Below are 19,913 nucleotides of genomic sequence, written 5' to 3' on the forward strand. Positions count from 1 at the left end.
AAAAAATATTTGCCACCCAATCTAAATCTGGCATTTCTTTATGCAGTTGTTCTTAGAAAAAGGGAGTGAAATTAACAAACCAAAATAGTCCTAGAACACTCCATCTCCACAACCCTGGAGTTTGGATCCCTACTTTCTGTTTTGTTATTTTTGTCCCATTATGCAGTCCTTTATGGATGATAAAGCCTTTTCTTGTAGTAATAGAGGAAGGGCTTTAATGGGCTTTAATTTAATATTTAAAAAAATCAGAGTGGTCTAAGCCTTTTGGATGCCTGCGTGGTGAAACAAAACATAGTCATTCCCATATAGCCTCCCCCATAACATTGTGCTAGATGTTGTATCCACTAAAAGGTAATATAGTGGTAGTGCATCTCCTTCCCAAAAAGGAGGCACAGGACAAGGGAATGGCAGTGATGCCTGTATCTTTGATTTGCCTACTACTTGAGAAGGACACAAACACTGACTCCACCTGCCTGGACATGTACAAGAACGAATGGCACCTGTTCTCCCAACTGCATGAAGTGGCAAAGGAGGAGAAAGGTAGGTGCACCTTGCAAAGGAAATGCCGTTTGGTATCAGCACATTGGAAGAAGGAGATGAAAACAGCTTGGAGATCTGTATAAAGGACTGGTTGCTGCTTTTCAGAATAACAAAAGGTCTAGCCAGAGTGGGAAGAAGTAGTGACCTTGCTTGTTGCTGTACCCTTAACTCTTCTTGTGATGACTGTCTTACTGAGGCTAATGGAAAGACCAACCTGCAGTAAGGTGCACATAACTGCTGAAATCATATCCATAGTTTCACCTACACGCACCCAAAGGAAATTCAGTCTCTCTAAGAATTTGATAGGTCCTTCAGGCAATGGTATGGTATGCATCCCACAGAATTTACTGTAGAGTTGTGTTAGAGGACTTAGGAAATTTCTATAGAGAATACCTGCCTAGGAATCTCTAGATCCTATAAAGCGACTCTCACAGACAATCACTCCTGCCCGAGTATGATTGTCTTCCTGAGCTAAAGTCTTGGCAGTGGGTCCATAAGATATATTCTGGATGTTCATTCACTTTGAGGTTATAGATTTCCAGATGGAAAGTAGTTTTTACAATGATCTGTTTGATGCACCTTCCTCTCAACATGTTTCTTTCCACTGTCCTGTATTCATGTCTCTTCAAAATCTATAGCACTGTTGGTAACAGCTGATACAGCTACTTTATGATATACCTGGATGCAAAGTCAGGTAACTTAATGGTTGCCTCCGTAGTTTCATATAACTGTAGTCTGGATGAGAATACATCTCCTGTGGATACGGGGTCCTACTGTACAACCATTGAGCCCCTTGGTAAGTATAAAAGAAGTTGTTGCAGCTAGAAAATTTATTTTCACAAACTAGAAAAAGGCAGAAACCAATTCTCCAGAAAAATATAGTCTCAACCCAAAGAACAGGCAATGGTTAGTGTTATGGAGGAACATCCTCCCTAAAACTGCAGAAACCATGATTTCAGTGTATTGCCATTTTCCCAACTTTACAATATTCTTACAAATGAAACCTTTCATTTTTAAAAAAGTTGTTTTTCCCTTTCCTGCTGTGAGGAAATGACTATGATCAGACCAAACCCTACATGGCTCAGATATTTATTATTTCCAGTAGATTGAAAAAAGAGGTGAGCCTCTGAACAGACATTCTGCACAATCAGGTCCAAATGGATGTGTTCTCCATTGCGTATCAATGGAGTCATACAATATTTCAAAGCCACAATATATTATGTAACTTTAATCAAAATATAGAACATGACAAAAACAATTTAGGAGCCAACATTTCTTGCATCAAGATGAACACTGCAAACACAGTTGGTATCAATTAATTATCCTTCAAACCTTTTAATAACTTCTCTGTTTATAATGAGAGTAGATGAAGAATGTGCTTAAAGGTAAAGTCAAGACCTTACACTGATTAGTAATTTTGGATAAACATATTCGTGAGAATAAGTATGTGATACTCAACTGGACTAATTAGCCAGACTGTGAGAATGGATAATACAAAACTGATTCTAAATAGGAATTAATCAATGGGTGATATGATACAGTTTTATAAAATTATTCACAGTGTTAAAAATGGATGAGAGGCATTTTTTCCTATTTTTCTGAATCCAGAAATTAGCGCCACATAATCAAATGCTCAGAAGAAGATCTGAAATAAATAAAATAAGACATTTCACAATGCTAATTACCTTATAGACCTGGTTCAGGGATCACCATAAACCAGTTACAGTGCTATTACACTTCACATGATCAGTCCCACTAAGTGTGTATCAATATAATTATTGCAGTTTAGCATCACAATAATTGCCATGGCTCAATGTTATAGAATTCTGGGAGTTGTAGTTTGGTGAGTAACTCACACTCTTTGGCAGAGAAGGCTTAAAGACCTTGCAAAATGACAATTTCAAAGATTCCATAGCACTGAGTGTTCGGATGTACCCTTGGCTCCTTCTATCCACTATCAAATCAATGCATAAATGCCTTCATTTCACTCATTTACTGTACCATTCAAATTGCCTACCCCATTCTCCGCCAATAAACCAAAATCTTATGAACCTGGCTTGTTGTAGGAGAGAATATACCAGAGTTCTGATCTGGAAAGTACAAAAAATAAGCCATGATTTCCTATGATTTTTTAACATCTATATATATAAAAATGCTCTGTGCGTAATGAATACCTTAAAAACAAAAAAAGTACGGGGCCAAATGATCCCAAATTTGGCAACAAAACTCCTCACAATCCAAAGGGTGACCATCACTGAAAAAACTCCACAAAACACATTTAAATTCAAAAAAGGAAGAAGACAACACACCTCCCATGCCCCCCCCCCCTTCACGTGCGAGGACACAGCCAGCGAGGCCACCTTACTTCCCCCTTCCCCTTTGCCTTCGCAGTCCTTGGAAGGTGAGGTGGAAGAAGGAGAAGGGACCTAATGGGCGAAGGAGAGTGGCGGCGGGGTGGGTCATATGCCACAGCGTCAAAAGAAAGAGGAGGAGGAGTAGGGCTCCAAAGCAGCAGCAGCAGCAATGGTTTCTGCCCTCTGCATGCCTCTCAGCCCCTAACTAATACTAAGGAAAGGGATCAAAGGGCAGAGGCAGAGGAGAAGGAGGAAGGGGAGGGGGGGGGAGGAAAAAAGAGGGAGGCAGGCCACACTCTGTGCACGCACTCTGACTCTCTGTCTCCCACACACACACTCCCACAGCACAAGGGAAGGAGGAAAGTGCCATGATGGGGGTAATAGGGACACACGGAACTGACATTGCTTGGAAAGGAGCCCTAAAGACCATCCAGCCCAACCTCATTTGGAAGTAAAGGAAGACACCATCAAAGCCCTCACAACAGATGGCCAACCTTTTGGAAGGGAGCCCTAAAGGCCATCCAGTCCAACCCCCTCATTCCTTCCCTTCTACCCTTCCTCTACTTCCCTTCCTTCTCCTTCCTTTACTTCTTTCCCTCCCTTCCCTCCTGCCTTTCCCTCCTCCTCCCTCCCTTTTTTTCTTCCCTCCCTTCATCCTCCTTTATTAAATCTACAGTGTAGATGTACCCAAAGTCACCCCTTCCACACTGCCATGTAAAATCCAAATTATCTACAAGGACTGGATTATATGGCAGTGTAGACACATGTGCACATGCACACCACACACATAGGGATGGATGTTTATTTATTTATTTATTTATTTATTTATTTATTTACTTCACTTGTATACCGCCATTCTCAGCCCTAAGGCGACTCATAGCGGTTTACAATAGTCAAGCACAAACAAAGCGAACAATCAATGCAAAAATTCAATGCGGTATCAACAGGTAATTAAAAACAGATTAACACAGAAACAAGTTAAGCAATAAACAATCATAGACAATCAATCAATTGGGGTCTCATAACTAGAATCATGATCCAAACTCGTCAGTCGTAGTTCCATTCCTAAAATTCATTGCACTTTTTATTCAAACGCCTGTTCGAATAACCAAGTCTTCACTGGCTGGATCACTGGCTGTTATATATATCTATTTGTTGTTGTTCATCCGTTCAGTCGTCTCCGACTCTTCGTGACCTCATGGACCAGCCCACGCCAGAGCTCCCTGTCGGCCGTTACTATCCCCAGCTCCTTCAAGGTCAGTCCAGTCACTTCAAGGATGCCATCCATCCATCTTGCCCTTGGTCGGCCCCTCTTCCTTTTGCCTTCCACTTTCCCCAATTGTCTTCTCTAGGCTTTCCTGTCTCCTCATGATGTGGCCAAAGTACTTCAACTTTGTCTCTAGTATCTTTCCCTCCAGTGAGCAGTCGGGCTTTATTTCCTGGAGGATGGACTGGTTGGATCTTCTCGCAGTCCAAGGCACTCTCAGAACTTTCCTCCAGCACCACAGCTCAAAAGCATCGATCTTCCTTCGCTCAGCCTTCCCTAAGGTCCAGCTCTCACATCCGTAGGTTACTACAGGGAATACCATGGCTTTGACTAGGCGGATCTTGGTTGCCAGTCTGATATCTCTACTCTTTACTATTTTATCGAGACTGGACATTGCTCTCCTCCCAAGAAGTAAGCGTCTTCTGAGTTCCTGGCTACAGTCTGCATCTGCAGTAATCTTTGCACCTAGAAATACAAAGTCTGTCACGGCCTGCATGGTTTCTCCCTCTATTTTCCAGTTGTCAATCATTCTTGTTGCCATAATCTTGGTTTTTTTGACATTTAGCTGCAACCCGGCTTTTGCGCTTTCTTCTTTCACCTTGATTAGAAGGCTCCTCAGCTCCTCCTCGCTTTCAGCCATCAGATATCTATATCTATTTACAATACTTTATATATTACTATTATATATATTGCTATATCATACAATATATTATATTATATATATTATTGTTATATATATATTACTATATAATATAATGTTACTACTGTATATTACTATATTAAATAGACTCATAGAATAGAGTTAGAAGGGACTCTACCATGGTATTGGGGGAGAACTGACAGGAAGGAAGGATAGAAGAAAGGAGGGAGGGAAAAAGGGAAGGAATGTAGGAGGGAAAGGGGGAAGGAAGGAAAGAGAGAAGGAGGGAGGGAAAGAAGGAAGGAGGGAAGGAAGGGAGAGAAGGAAGGAAAGAAAGAGGTATCAAAGGAAGGAAGAAGAGAAAGTAGAAAGGAAAGAAAAAGGGGAGGAAAGGCAAGAAAGAGGTAAAGAAGGAAGGAAGGAAGGAAGGAGAAAAGGAAATAAAAAGTGAAAGAAGGGAGGGAAGAAAGGAGACAAAGGAAGAAGTAGAGAAAGGGGGAGGGAAGGGAGAAAAGAGAGAAGGAAGGATGAAAGCAAAGAGCAAAAGAAGGAATGAAAGAAAGAGGTAGAGAAGGAAGAAAAGAGAGAAAGGGGAAGGGGAAGAAAAAGGGGGAAGGAATAGATAGGTACCGCTCTTTCATAATAGTCCAGATATCTACCTCTACTTTGAAAATTCTTACTATAAGTCACAGCAACGCGTGGCACGGAACAGCTAGTATAATATAAGAAGTGATTTAGCTAATATAAGTAGCATTAAAACAAATCAGCCAAATTCATGGCGGTGGAAAATACTGTCAATAGTTATTTGGCATAACAGCTACATGGGATCTCCTGGGGTTAATCTACACCACTAATTTTCACTGAGGGCCACATCAGCCTTATGATTGTTTTTAAGGGGCCGTTTGTAACTGCTAGACTGTATAAAGGTAATCATTCGTCTTGGCATTGAAGGCCTCACAAATCACATAAAATAACATGGTAGGCTGGATTCGTCCTGTAGACCTTACGTTTGACATGTGTGATCTACACTGTAGATCCTCATCTAGACCGCCTTCCACATGGAAATCGGTGTCTTCATTGTGATAGACCATGTGGATCTAGAATAAGTCTTTAACATTACTTACAGATCTAACACCAAGATGCTACTTCTGGAAGGCAATCATACTTGGCCACAAGGGATCGCCGATGATGATGATGATGATGATGATGATTATTATTATTGTTATTAATGTAGTCTGATGCCACTTTAACTGCTCTGGCTCAATGCTTGGAATCCTGGGATTTGTAGTTTGGTGAAACACCAGAACTCTTTGGCAAAGAACAGGCTAAATACATTGTAAAAACAACTATTCCCAAGATTCCATAACATTAAGCCATGGCAGTTAAAGTGGTGTCAAATTGCATTAATTTTGCGGTGTACTCTTTGTTAATATATATGTACATGGTTTTAACTATTGCAGGCTTTTCTGTTGCTTTAAATTGGTGTCAATATACTTTTGTTCCATTTAAATTGTTGTATTGTTCTGTATTGTTTTGTTATTTTAATTATAGGCAACCCTACGATTTCACTTGATGCATAAAACTGACCCTGGTCTCAGATTTTCGGCTAGAAAGCTCAGGGCCTGGGACAATTGGGAACTCTAATATGAAAAACAGCTATCCCTTCACATTTGTGGTTTTGAGGATTCAATTATTCATGGATTTGATTAAAATGTTTTCTAGGAATCTCTTAGGTTCTCCAGTGTGACTCTAAGGTTAAGTTCCTCTAGTCATGCTAGAGGAACTAGAGATTCCTAGAAGGAACAAATTTGAAAGGATGTCATAAAGAAGAGGGAGACGGCTTGTTTTTTGGGTCCTGGAGATTAGAACTCTGAGCAATGGGTTCAAAGGAGATTCCTGTCTGTGCCTCTGTTCAGAAGATTTCACCTCACTTGCTGTCCCTGTAATAACTGAATTTTGAAAACATGTCTCTTACCTCTTGTTGTCTCATCCCTGTACTTACCTATGAATCATTTGTAAATCAAATGTTTGCAGTTCAGGGACTTCCTGAACTTGGTTCCCCCCATTCCTATTAAGATGCAATATTGTGGTCTTGGAAACCCTGTCTTTGGTTCCAAAATTCCTGGCTTTTTGGAATACAAATTCCACGACTCTCTTGGTTAGCATCACAGCAATCTGAACAAGGGACCATCTCCTATTAAGGGTTGCCAAGCAACAGCAGGTCCTCAATCAAGGATGGAGCATATACAGAATGAGATACTGAAGTAGCAAGACTATATTATTATTGCTGTAGATCTTCCTTGATACGCAACTCCTATTCTGATTACAACTTCCAATAATAACAGATATATGTAAAGCATGAACAATGTCAGCCTCCACTGCACAATACCAAAAAGAGGAAAAATCCAGTAAGGATAAGCGCTAAATCAATATAAGGTTAATGCCAGTAAAATGGTATAGACCAGTGGTTCTCAACCTGGGGTCCCCAGATGTTTTTGGCCTACAATTCCCAGAAATCCTAACAGTTGGTAAACTGGCTGGGATTTCTGGGAGTTGTAGGCCAAAAACATCTGGGGACCCAAGGTTGAGAAGCATTGGTATAGACCAAAAATATTCAGAAGTCAATACCCTTACTAAAGGCCTAAAAACCTCGCTCTTCCAATATACCTTTGACGAATGAACACATAACCCATATTATATTCGTCCTAATACAGACCTGTCCTATTGATGGACTTTCTCTTATCCCTTAATGAATGTAAACCCCACTGTTTGCCCCTTCTGAGTTCTCCCCACAGACACATACTACTCCATTTACTATCTCACCCAGGGTTTTAACAATTTTATTCCATGCATTTGGCCTGCCCACTCAGGTTTTTTTTACTCTTCTATCAGTTTTGCTGTGTTTGTTTATTGTATACCTGTTATTGTTTGCATTTTATTTTGAGGTTATTACTTGTTTGTTGTATTTTTATTTGCTGTATTGTAATTTTTGGGCTTGGCTTCATGTTAGCTGCCTCGAACCCCCTTGATGATGGCAGGGTATAAATAAAATTTGTTATTATTATTAGTATTGTTACTATTACATAAAATATAAGGATGTAGTCTAAATCGAAGCTTTCAAAATTATCTAATATGAGAGATAAGCATAATGTCTATGTTCATTACTCACAAATCTGATGAAGATCAGCACCCAAAAGTCCGTGAAATAACACTGATCCATGTATCACATTTATGAATAACATTGATCTAAGTAATTACTTGGTTTCACACCATTAACTAAATACAATTAACTATTAGTTAGGGAAGAAACCCTAATATACATATTGAGATTGTTCATAGATAACTGGTTTTAATCCAGAGAATTTACCAATCTATACATGGTTGTACAACTCTAACTGTATTATTGTTACTTGTTGCAAGGAATATAGATGTTTTGGATAAAGATTTTGTCTCCCAAGCTGTTTTGCAACAGCATCAGCTGTTGCAAAAATTGAAGTAGCCTAATGTTGTATGCATATGAACATTGTTTTTTAAGACATATGGTCCCCTTTTATTTGTAATATTTTAAAAGATCAGAATTTTCTATAGGTTCCCTAGACTCTCGGGCTAAATTTTGAAGAGATGTTTTATCTCTTGATGACGTAGGCTTTAAGTAGAATACAAACAGAATTAGATGAATAATTTTTATTTACAGTATTTATATACCGTATTTCTCACCCCTAGGGGGGCTCAAAGCGGTTTATAAGCAGATGATGAGCAAAAAGTAACTATTAAAGACTTTTCCTCCGCCCACCTTTCACACGTACTTTCCCGTAATATACTGACTAATTTACCTGTGGGGTAAGATATTATTTTCCCCTTTTGTCTTTGTTGTTTTTGTCATACTTTTTTCTTTTTTCATGCTTGTAAATGTCAACTGCTACATTATTATTTATATATAAAGAAACTCAATAGAAAAAAGTTGTTGAATGAGACATTCAGAAATTATTAAACAATACTTTATAAGCACTCTGTCACTGAATAAGTTAAAATTCGAAAGCATTCTGTCCTGTTTTAATATCTGAACTATGCCAAGCATATCTCATTTTGAATTAACCCAAGCTACATTCATATCCTCCAAATGTCCTAATTTGCCAGAGATATTCCTGACTAATCCACTGTCATTCCACATTTTGAGTTGCATATAAATGTCACAGGGCTCATCCAGACAGGGCCCATAATGCTCCCACGGTTTTACCGGAGGCATCCAAATGATGTCTCCGGTAAAACCGAATGAATTTGAGACAAAACAGGAAATCCATACTTTGCCCCGAATTAATTTGATACTCCATTAGACCTGGGTCTTTCTAAAATACCTGGGTCTAATGGAGCATGGGCCCTGTGGGGACAGACCTCTCAGTAGTCCTGGGCCCGGAGAAGCAGACCCCTTGGTAGTCCGGTGGACCTGGAGAAGCAAAGAGGGAACCCACCCCTCCCTAAATCCCCTCTAAAACCTTTAAAATAAAATAAAAAAACTTACCTGGCCACCATTATTCCTTTCAGCATGCTTTCTAGATCATACCAATGTAGCGCTAAGAGACTGGGGGGAGGGGGATAACTATTTCTCCCCCAAATCTTAGCACTACATTGGTACATTCCAAAAAGCATGCTGAGAGGCATAATGGTGGCTGGGCAAGTTATTTTCTATTTTAAGGCCTTGGGGGGGGGTGTCTCTGTGCCCTCCCGGAAGATACCAGGAGGGCCTCTAAACACCCTCCGGGGAAAGTGCACAATTTAGGAGGAGGTGTGTGGACTTAAACGTGTATATATGTGTGTGTTTGTGTGTGTGTGTGTGTGTGTGTATATATATGGGTGTATATAAGTGTGTGCGTGTGTATTTGTGTGTTTATATGTGTACATGCATATTGTGTATATGTGTGTGCTTGTCTATATGCATATTTGTGTCTATATATGTATGTGTGTGGATATGTATATGTGTGTGCATGTGTGTGTGTGTGCATCTGTGTGTATGTATATGTATATATTTTTATATTTGTGTGTTTGTACATATATATACATGTGTGACACTCATTGGACTGTTAAGGTGTATTGTGTCCAAATTTCATGTCAATTCATCCAGTGGTTTTTGAGTTATGTTAATTACATTTTTATTTATATAGATTTTTTATAGTTTCCAACATATTAATGGCAAAAATTCAATGCAGTATACATATAGAAAAAAATCATAATAATGAAACACTAACATATAACTATAAATTACAATCATTCAAACAATTAAACATAAGAAATAAACATTAAACATTGAAATAAAGCATTAAAACATCCTAGTAAAAATATTAAAATCACATGATCCAAATTAAAATATGGATGAGCATTTTAACAGCTGAACAGAGAAAAGGAATTAAAATGCTGCAATTAAAAAAATCGTGAATGGATGGTTCAAGCATGTAGAACTGAATTTGCAAACTAGTTAAAACCTGGAATTGCTGACTGTTTGGAAACTACACTGCTCAGAAACTACTATATTGACTCATTTCTTTTGCATATTATCATTCATTGTAATTATTTATGTTGTAAGCCGCACTGAGTCCTTTTGGGGAGATGGGGCGGGATATAAATAAAGATGATGATGATGATGATGATGATGATGATTTCCTTGTATGAGACACAAAAGCAGAGGCAGTTCAAAACAGGGCAGTCTTGATTAGAAGAAGCAGCAAGATAGAAGGAAAAAGAGCCCCATTAATTCCTGCTCTCTCTCCCTCCCCCCCCTCCCCCTCTATTTTCCAGGTCTGTATTTCAGATGGATTAATATGCCAGAAGGAACACAATCATTCCAAGAACACAGAGCCTGTAAATACATTCTGAATACTTTGGACAGATATGGCAGTGCTATTATCAGCATGTCAGGAGATAGTGCAGCTTCTGACAGAACATGCCAATTCATTTGCCTATTTTAAGAAATGCAGAATCAGCATATCACTGAATAGGTGGCTCAGGAATGAAGGGGGGTTAGAAGTCCTTCAATGACAATTAGAAGAGTTGGCGGAATTAATACTCCATCTTTCCTCTGTTTATACAAATTGATGCTTTCCTCCTTGGTATGTGTTTTACACAGCTGAACAGAAATATCCTCCTCCAAATGTGAGAGTGGATTTTGAAAACCTCTTTTTTTCAGCTGACAGATATTAAATGTTGAAAGAAAACCCATTCTGAACATATTCGTGATCTCCTGATAAATGTAAACCACTCTGTTTCCCCTCAAAAACCAGGAACAAAACTATTCCAAGATATCTGAAGAAAGGAACTGATAGCAACCATAAGACATTCTGGGCCAGGCTTGGGCAAACTTCAGCACTCCTGGTGTTTTGGATTTCAACTCTCAAAATCCCTAACAGCCTACTGGCTATTAGGAATTGTGGAAGTCCAAAACACCTGGAGGGTCAAAGTTTACCTATACCTCTTCTAGGCAGTGGTGACACATCAAGTCAGCCTCCAAATTTTGAAGGGCTTTCATATAATATTTGACTCTCCACACTTCTGAAAAATATTTTTTTCATATGAGAACTTTCAGTGTAACATTTAATGTTAGTTTTGTCTTACTTTAATATACTGCCAACTTAAAATAATGTTCAACCTTCAAAAGGTTTCCACCAAACCTTCTTAACATGTTTCCTCTACCCCAACTTTGGTTGCTCTCAGACACATGCAAAGGTGGTCTATGGTCCATGATGTGGGGTGAAGCATTCCTTGCCCTTACACCATGGACTTTGTAAACATGTCACATCCAATACTGAAACTTGTTTTTCGCACTGGAAAATAAAATTTAAAAAATCCAGTAATCTATGAGAGTGGGAACCTTATTTCCCCTTGTAATGCACAGAGCACCAACAAACAACTGTTATATTACAGCTCTCCAGAAGAAATCCCACAAGAGTAGGAGTATTTATTTATTTACTATTTATTTACTACATTTATATCCTTCCCTTCTCACCCCAAAGGGGGACTCAGAGAGGCCTTACAAAAAGGCAGCAACCTGATGCCATGCACATGCATACATACATACAGTAAAATAGACATATACATTAAAATCAAAAATCAGCAGCAATATTAAAACAATTATTAAAACCACATCATCCAAAGATGAAAAACAAATCCAAGGTCATTCCATTAGAGGGGTCTATTAGGATTCTATGCCCAGAACTATAAATGATCAAGAACAGGTCTTCTTAAACTTTTTCCACTCATGGCCCCTTTCCACCCGAGAGATTTTTATGCGACACTAGGTTTATAGATATATAACATAGGAATAAAAATCAAAAAATTACTGATAACAAATCAACATTTGCAAGGCTTCCTCAACAGGCTGATTTTCCTATTTGTGGTATACAGCTGAAGCATTTTCTACAGAGCCCACAGTAAACATTGCATGTTGGTTTTTTAACATATTTGTGTAAATGGGTGGTGTTCAGAAACTTTCTACTGTTGCCAATTTTTTCATGACCCCAACATTGAGCTGAAGGACCCCATATGTGGTCGGGACCTAGAGTTTAAGAAGCAGTGATTTAGAGAGTGTTTCTAGAGGAGTGTTATATTGACTCTGCCTGTTGTTCAGCCATAGTCCTAGTACAGGGAACTCAAGGACAAATGATATACTAGCTTTTAGTGCCCTTTCCATCTTGCAAAGGCCAGGTATTACTATGGTTTAATGAGAAACTGCAGGTAATGAAGCAGGAGTGACAGCTAGTGCTCAAGTGGAAGAAGTACTTGGTGAAAATGTCTGACAGGTGTTTAATTTAAAGGGCATCATGTATGAAGAAGTACAAAAGGGAGATTAATGCATTAAGAAATGCATTTGGATTCTTTTTAAATGAAGAGATTCTGTTAGAGGGGATTTTAGAACAGGACACACAGAATTTTCCGTTGTACAGCTTCCCCATGCCAAACCACTTATACACAAATACCAGCAATGATGGCATCAAAAGAATTCAAAAAGCATGTCTGCTAGAATCACCTTATCCCCTAGTATTCTAACAAATCTATGTTGTTTGCCTGCCTCCTTGATTTTGTCCTTTCTATGCTGCAAAATGGTTAACTCTTATTCAAAATTGTCTTACAAACCACTCCACTAGCAGGGTAAAGAGCTACTCTACATCTTTCTGTCACAGCAGGCTCCTTCTACAACCCCATGGAATTTTTTCAGCATAAACTAAACCGCAATTGCTCAAAAAAGTATGGGAGGGAAAGGTTAGAAATTATCTGGAGTACTTACTGAGTTCTGCAATGCTTCCTACGCGGGTTGCAAGCAAAGATTGTTCAATGGTTCGTAGTTCAGACTGGCTAAACATCTGGACTTCCCCGGGTTTATTTGACCTTTGCTGCTCTTTGTGAAGATTCAGACTTTCTGGCAGACAAGGAACACCTACAGTGAAAAGAGAAAGAGGAAAGAGAAAGGTACAATTTTAAAATCCAAGCGTGACAGCTTTCAAAGAATCTCTCCCCCCACCTCCACCCTTCTACACATTTTGCTGGGTAAAAGACCTTTCTAGGTTTGGACAAAGGCACCTTTAGATCTCCAGAAGTTTTAACCTAAAGCTTCCACCTGTGTAAGCAAGCATGGCTAATGGTCAGGAATAGTAACCGAGGGAGAGGGCATTCTCTGTGGTGGCCCCTCAACTCTGGAACTTGCTCCCAAGGGAGATTAGGCAAGCACCCACCATCTCCCCAAAGGGACTCAGGGCGGCTAACATGGGGCCAAGCCTGAGAAATTACAATAAGGCAAAATAAAATAAAATACATACAAAAACAGATGACAACATAAAATGGTAAAGCCTTTAAACGTTTTAAAACTGGGCTTTTCCGGTGTGCTTTTGAAGAATGAATAATTAATTCCCATGCCAGGTCCCATCCTAGTGTCAATTTGTTTTTCTGATATACTTTATCACTTCCCTCGGGGGAGATTAACCTCATTGTTAATCTCACCCAAGTCTCTCACTAGACACAGAACTTTATCTACCTATCTCACCCATGGGTTTTACAATTTTTACTTTTTGCATTTGGCCCAGCTCGCCCTTGTTAATCCTTGTACCGTTTTATACTCTGTTTTATTATGTTATTGTCACTATTTTATTGTATTATCATGTTATTGTTTAGCATTTTTACTTGATGTCATCATCTGTTTTTGTATGTATTTTATTTTATTTTGCCTTATTGTAATTGCTCGGGCTTGGCCTCATGTTAGTCGCCCTGAGTCCCTTTGGGGAGATGGTGGCGGGCTACAAATAAAGTTGCCGTTGTTGTTGTTGTTGTTGTTGTTGTTGTTGTTGTTGTTGTTAGGAGTAGGAGTTGCAGACTAAAACACGTGGCAGGCCATATGTTTCACAGTTCATAAGAGTTGGCTTATACAGTGAGTCAGAGAACAAATCAATTCACAGTAAATACCTATTGTGACTACAAAGGGTTCTTTAAGACTAATACCCCCTACATAGCTATCACAGCAAATGGCAAATGGTTTTCTATGCCCATTTTGCCATATGTTACCTGGGTCTTTCTGGATGTGTATAGAATATTGTCAAAACTTGATTGATGTTCAGTTTCTTGCATTATTTTTCTTGTATGTGTTTACAAGAATTTGATATCTATACATAAATGAGTTTGTTTCTATGGTCAAATTACAAAATGCACACCTTCTAGTGACTTCCCTACATATCTTAAAGAAAACATACATGAAATGGATTGTTAAACTGGACTGCTTCACTGTGAACGCCTTTATTACAAGGTAGGATATCATTCTAGTTCATAGAATCATAGAGATATGGAGATGAAGAGGCTTCAAGGGCCATCCAATCCAACTCCCTGTTATGGAGGAACACACAATCAAAGCACTCCACAACAGATTGCTATCCAGCCTCTGTTTAAGTGAAGTGAATTAAGTGAATTTAATTCATGAGTCAGTGAATTAAAAAAAGATCAAAACCAATCATTCAATATTCTGCCCCAAGCATTCATAACCTACAAAAAAAGAAAATGAAATGAAAAATATACAACCAGAAGCAAATTCAGCAAAGAATCTCCCATCCCACCCCTTTCACAGATACACTTATAACCCAAGCTTATTTTTGATCAAAGAAGAAATACTTCATTTTCCCTAGGCCATAAATATTAAGTTTCCAAAATGTTTTGCATTTAGCAAACATTCTTAACAGCGTTTTTTTTTCTCTGTCAGCAAATACTCCCTGCACATCAGACTCAGAATGCTTGTGCTTTCCAGAGAACCATTGAAAGATATGGTAAGACATGTCCACCACCAACTGTTCATGGCACTAACAAAGCCTTTGCCATCTGACTGTTGTGTCATTTTTAAAGTGAAAGAAGGATCCATTACAGCAAATTATAGTTCAAAAAGGATTTCATAACACATGAGTGAGTTGAGGACCCAATACCCCAATGCTATGGCTAACCATGCCCTGAAATTTTGCAGGGCCCCTTTGTTGCAATGTAATATCACAGCAACCTGTTTCACCCTTTTGAACCACTAAAACTATAGCCAAATTTAATGGCAACTACAGCCGTGATTATTGTTGCATTTCAGTAACCACTGTAACAACGGTAAAATAAATGTCTGTGTGGCCCCTAGTGGTTTAGGATGTGTGATTTAATATGGCCATCTAGCCCAGGGATAGCCTTAAAAGATTAACATATTCCTATATTATGGACGACAGTGCACAAACTCTGGACCTCAAATCGTTATGTTGTAATAAATTGTTTAGCATTTAAGATGCACAAGGCTGTTTGTGGTTTCTGCTGCAGCAAACAAGAATTACCACTCTGGAAACCTAAACTTGCAGCTAATTAGTAGGAACAGAAAGGAAAAGTGTCGCTAAGTGTAAATTTGCATTGCAAAAAAGAGCACAACAATAATTACTGTATAAAAACATGACATTAAAGTATGTAACTAGATATACACAACTATGAAGGATGATGAGTTATTTGAAACAAGCTTAAATATAGATTACCACCTATTTTCTTGTTCCATATATAGTGTTCACCATCAAACATTATCATCAAAATGCATCAAGTGAAATGTATCAGTGACTCAGAGTAATGTAATGGTTTGAGCACTGGGCTATGACTATGAAGACCAGGGTAGGAATGCTTGCTCAGACATGGAAACCCAAGGGATGATCTTGACAAGTCTCAGCCTCATTTCTCAGCCTCATAGGATGGCAAAAGCAAACTCCTTTCACACTAAGTCAGAAATGGACTGCAGGCACAAAACAACCGCCAGTCTGTTATCAGGCACAATTCAAAGTGATGGTTATGACCTTTGAAACATTAGACAATTCAGGTCCAGACTATTTGACTGACAACATCCCCTTGTACGAGCCTGCCCAGGCCCTGAAATCTTCAGGAGAGGCCCTTCTCTCGGTCCCACCTCCATATCAAGCTCGGTTGGTGGGAATGGGAGAGAGGCCCTTCTCTGCGGCTGCCCCACAACTCTGGAACCAGGGAAGTCAAAATGGCCCCCTCCCTGCTGTCCTTCCAGCAACAGGCTATAAATTTCCTATTCAGGCAGGCCTTTAAAGTTGAAGGTGTTTAAGATCAACTCAGAGGGTGCTGCAGCTTTAGCTTTGAATATGTATCAAATATGTTTGAATGGTTTTAACTGTGAATCTTTTAATACTGTTAATATTTAATTCTGTTTTAATATTTGTATATTTTAAATGCTGTAATAACATTTTTATGTTAAGCCGCTTTGAGTCCCCTTCGGGGAAGATAAAGTGAGGTATAAATAAATATACTAAATATGATGATTATGAAAGCCTCTGCATCTGAACAGAACCCTAAGTTCTGGAATTGTATGCAGCTATCTTGCAAATACCTGATTAAGAAGAGCCCATCCTTCTCAAATCTGCACAAAGCCAAAAGATTTAGGAGGAACCAAAAAGGATGAGTAGTAACCACAAACAATAAGGGCTAGTAAGGTATATAATTTTGTGGAGGTAGTTAATTGCCGGGGGTAGGGTAGGGGAAGCAACTATCCAGAAAGGAAAGGAGAGAGGAATGGATTCTATGAGGCCCCTTTTATACTGCCATATATCCCAGAATCTGATCCCAGATGCTGCAAGTCCACAGCATGCAAGTGTGGAGAAGAGCAAAGCACAGACCACCTACTACAATGCTATCTGAGCCCTGCCACATGCACAATCGAGGACCTTCTTATAGCAACACCAGAAGCACTCTAAGTGGTCTGCTACTAGTCAAAGGACATTTAGTATAATGTCGAGCTTTTAAACTGTGTTTGTATTTTTAATTACATTACAATGGTGCCCTTTATTCGCTTCTGACACAATAAATAAATATTGTCAAAGGCTTTCATGGCCGGAATCACTGGGTTGTTGTAGGTTTTTTTGGGCTATATGGCCATGGTCTAGAGGCATTCTCTCCTGACGTTTCGCCTGCATCTATGGCAAGCATCCTCAGAGGTAGTGAGGTCTGTTGAAACTACGCAAAAGGGTTTATATATGGTGGTTGTGAGAGTGGTCCAGCATTTCTGTGTTCTCAAATAAAATGCTGTGTCCAGGTTGGTTCATCAGGTGCTCTGCTATGGTTGATTTCTCTGGTTAAAGTAGTACATAGGGACCACCAAACACAGTGCCAAACACGAATCAAGGAACATGAAAGGCACTGCAGACTACTTCAACCAGAGAAATCAGCCATAGCAGAGCACCTGATGAACCAACCTGGACACAGCATTTTATTTGAGAAAACAGAAATGCTGGACCACTCTCACAACCGCCATGTCAGACTACACAGAGAAGCCATTGAAATACACAAGCATGTGGACAATTTCAACAGAAAGGAGAAAACCATGAAAATGAACAAAATCTGGCTACCAGTATTGAAAAACTCTAAAATTGCAACAGCACAACAACAGAGAGGGAGCAGGCAGGGACATCTAATCACCTCTCAATAAAAGTTTGCCCCAGGCACAGTCAGGCCATTGTATGCTAATCAAGGTGGTCAGTTGAAACATTCATACCTAGCTCCAGCAGACAAGAGTCCTTTGTCTCACCCTGGTCATTCCACAGATATATAAACCCTTTTTCCTAGTTCCAACAGACCTCACTACCTCTGAGGATGCTTGCCATAGATACAGGCGAAATGTCAGAAGAGAATGCCTCTAGACCATGGCCATATAGCCTGAAAAAACCTACAACAACCCAATAAATAAATAAATAAATAAATCCCAGATTATCTGTCAGATTATCAGATTATCCCTGATATTATTATATGGCAGTAGAAACCCATATAATCCAGTTCAAAACAGATAACCTGAGATCAGTCCTGAGATATAGGGCTGAGTAGATCCCACCTGAATCAATTCTTCCATTTAATACACAACTCTCCAACATGCACAAACATTTTAAATCTGAGAGCAATAGCAAACACAGCCCTAGGTGGAGTGAGGGAGCTGCCCCATGGATGAAAGGTCACTAAACTGGTACTCAGTACTTCCCTATTATTATTTCTACTTCTTGTGATGTCAAGAGGTGTTTGGGATATTTTCTGCTTTATGTGCCAAAATAGCTTGGGTACAATGTAGGGAACACTGCATACCACTGCCTCTGGCTGTACATTGTCTTGGCATGACCTTGAACAAAACAATCAATACGCATGTACATTCACAAAAGATTCAGAATGTGAACCCACATCTGTCAATGACTTTGGGATTAAATCTCTTTAGAAAACATTATCTTTGAAGGAGACCACTTAGAATGGAAAAACTAGCAACTTTAAATAAATGCTGGCTGCCTATTTCCCGTCTGAGTTCAAGGTCTCTCCTATTTCAATACAGCCTTAATGAGTTGTATATTTTTTCTGCTTCAACCACACTGTTTAATCTGTCACGTAGGTAGATGTTCTAGACTTGCAAAGTCTGAATGTGCAAGAGATGCTGTCTGTTTTCTTAGCTATTAGTGCCGTGCTATTCACCTGTCATTCTGAATCAGACTCCTGTGCAACATCTCTATAAACTACCACTGCCAAATCTTTTCTCATGTGTCAGTGGAAGATTATGCAAATAAACGCCCTTTCTTTCTGCTGCCCCATTACGCAGTACCGATGGTTCTTCATATGCTTGCCTTATGCCTGTCAACTTCATTCCTTCCACTCAGCACTTACACACATGGGCAATAGCAAATACTTTTTTCGGATTGCAACTCTCACAGATGAAGCCTTGGAAGAGTTGTAGTCCAAAAAAGGCACCATCCCCAAATGCATCCTTGATTTAGAATCTGGAAACACTTTGGAATTATGCATACCTGAACTTAGTTTATAGTCTTTTACTGATGTGCTAACTGAAGACGGTTTCCATAACATGGAAGCTAAGGCAATATCCAGGAAGAACCCCAAGGAATAGCATATAAACAACAGAATGGTCGCCTTGTGGTCCAACTATATGATCATCATCTCGGGTAGCATAGGGCCCTTCCACACAGCCCTATATTCCAAAATATCAAGGCAGAACATCCCACATTATCTGAGTTTGGATACAGATAACCCAGTTCAAAGCAGATATTATGGGATTTTCTGCTTTGATATTCTGGGATATAGAGCTGCATGAAAGGGCCCCTACCTAGCTAATCTTCTCCTTAGAGAAGAAGAACTCTTAAAAACCAAGCACATTGGTGGTGGACAGTGGACATGTCTTCTACCACATCAGGTGGAATTGAAGATAAATTTCCTTTATTTATTCAAGAGAATATTTACATAGCTTTTTAAAAACTGCAAAACAGTTTACAATATTAAAAACTTAGAAAATACAATAAAATAGCAACAGAAGGACAAAATAAGAAAGGGGTTAAATATCCCGTTACGCTGCAGTTGCTTGAAGTACCTGGGGAAACAAATTTTTGACTGGCATTTGAAATCATCCTGTGTTGGGCACATATATGGTATCCATGGGAATAAAACTCTAAAATATGCAGCAATGGAGACTGTCTTCCACAAACCAACTTGTCTAGCAATGATATAGACAAGGAGAAGCATGTCCTTCTCCTTAGAGCATAGAGATTAGGGATATCTATACAGAACAATGTGACCAAGAATC

At 39.2% G+C, this 19,913-nt stretch overlaps 1 protein-coding gene across 2 annotated transcripts in view; it reads right to left on the reverse strand.

The window, feature by feature from the left end:
* ABTB3 (ankyrin repeat and BTB domain containing 3) overlaps window positions 1-19,913 on the reverse strand; it is a 299,555-nt gene that overhangs the window by 84,298 nt on the left and 195,344 nt on the right. For both annotated transcript variants that reach the window (XM_067469221.1, XM_067469220.1), the window contains exon 2: window positions 13,074-13,223. In XM_067469221.1, the coding sequence (XP_067325322.1) occupies window positions 13,074-13,223 (150 nt within the window). The remainder of the gene's footprint in view (window positions 1-13,073; window positions 13,224-19,913) is intronic.

The sequence above is a fragment of the Anolis sagrei genome, chromosome 5 (assembly GCF_037176765.1).
Source record: "Anolis sagrei isolate rAnoSag1 chromosome 5, rAnoSag1.mat, whole genome shotgun sequence".
Taxonomy (NCBI): domain Eukaryota; kingdom Metazoa; phylum Chordata; class Lepidosauria; order Squamata; family Dactyloidae; genus Anolis; species Anolis sagrei.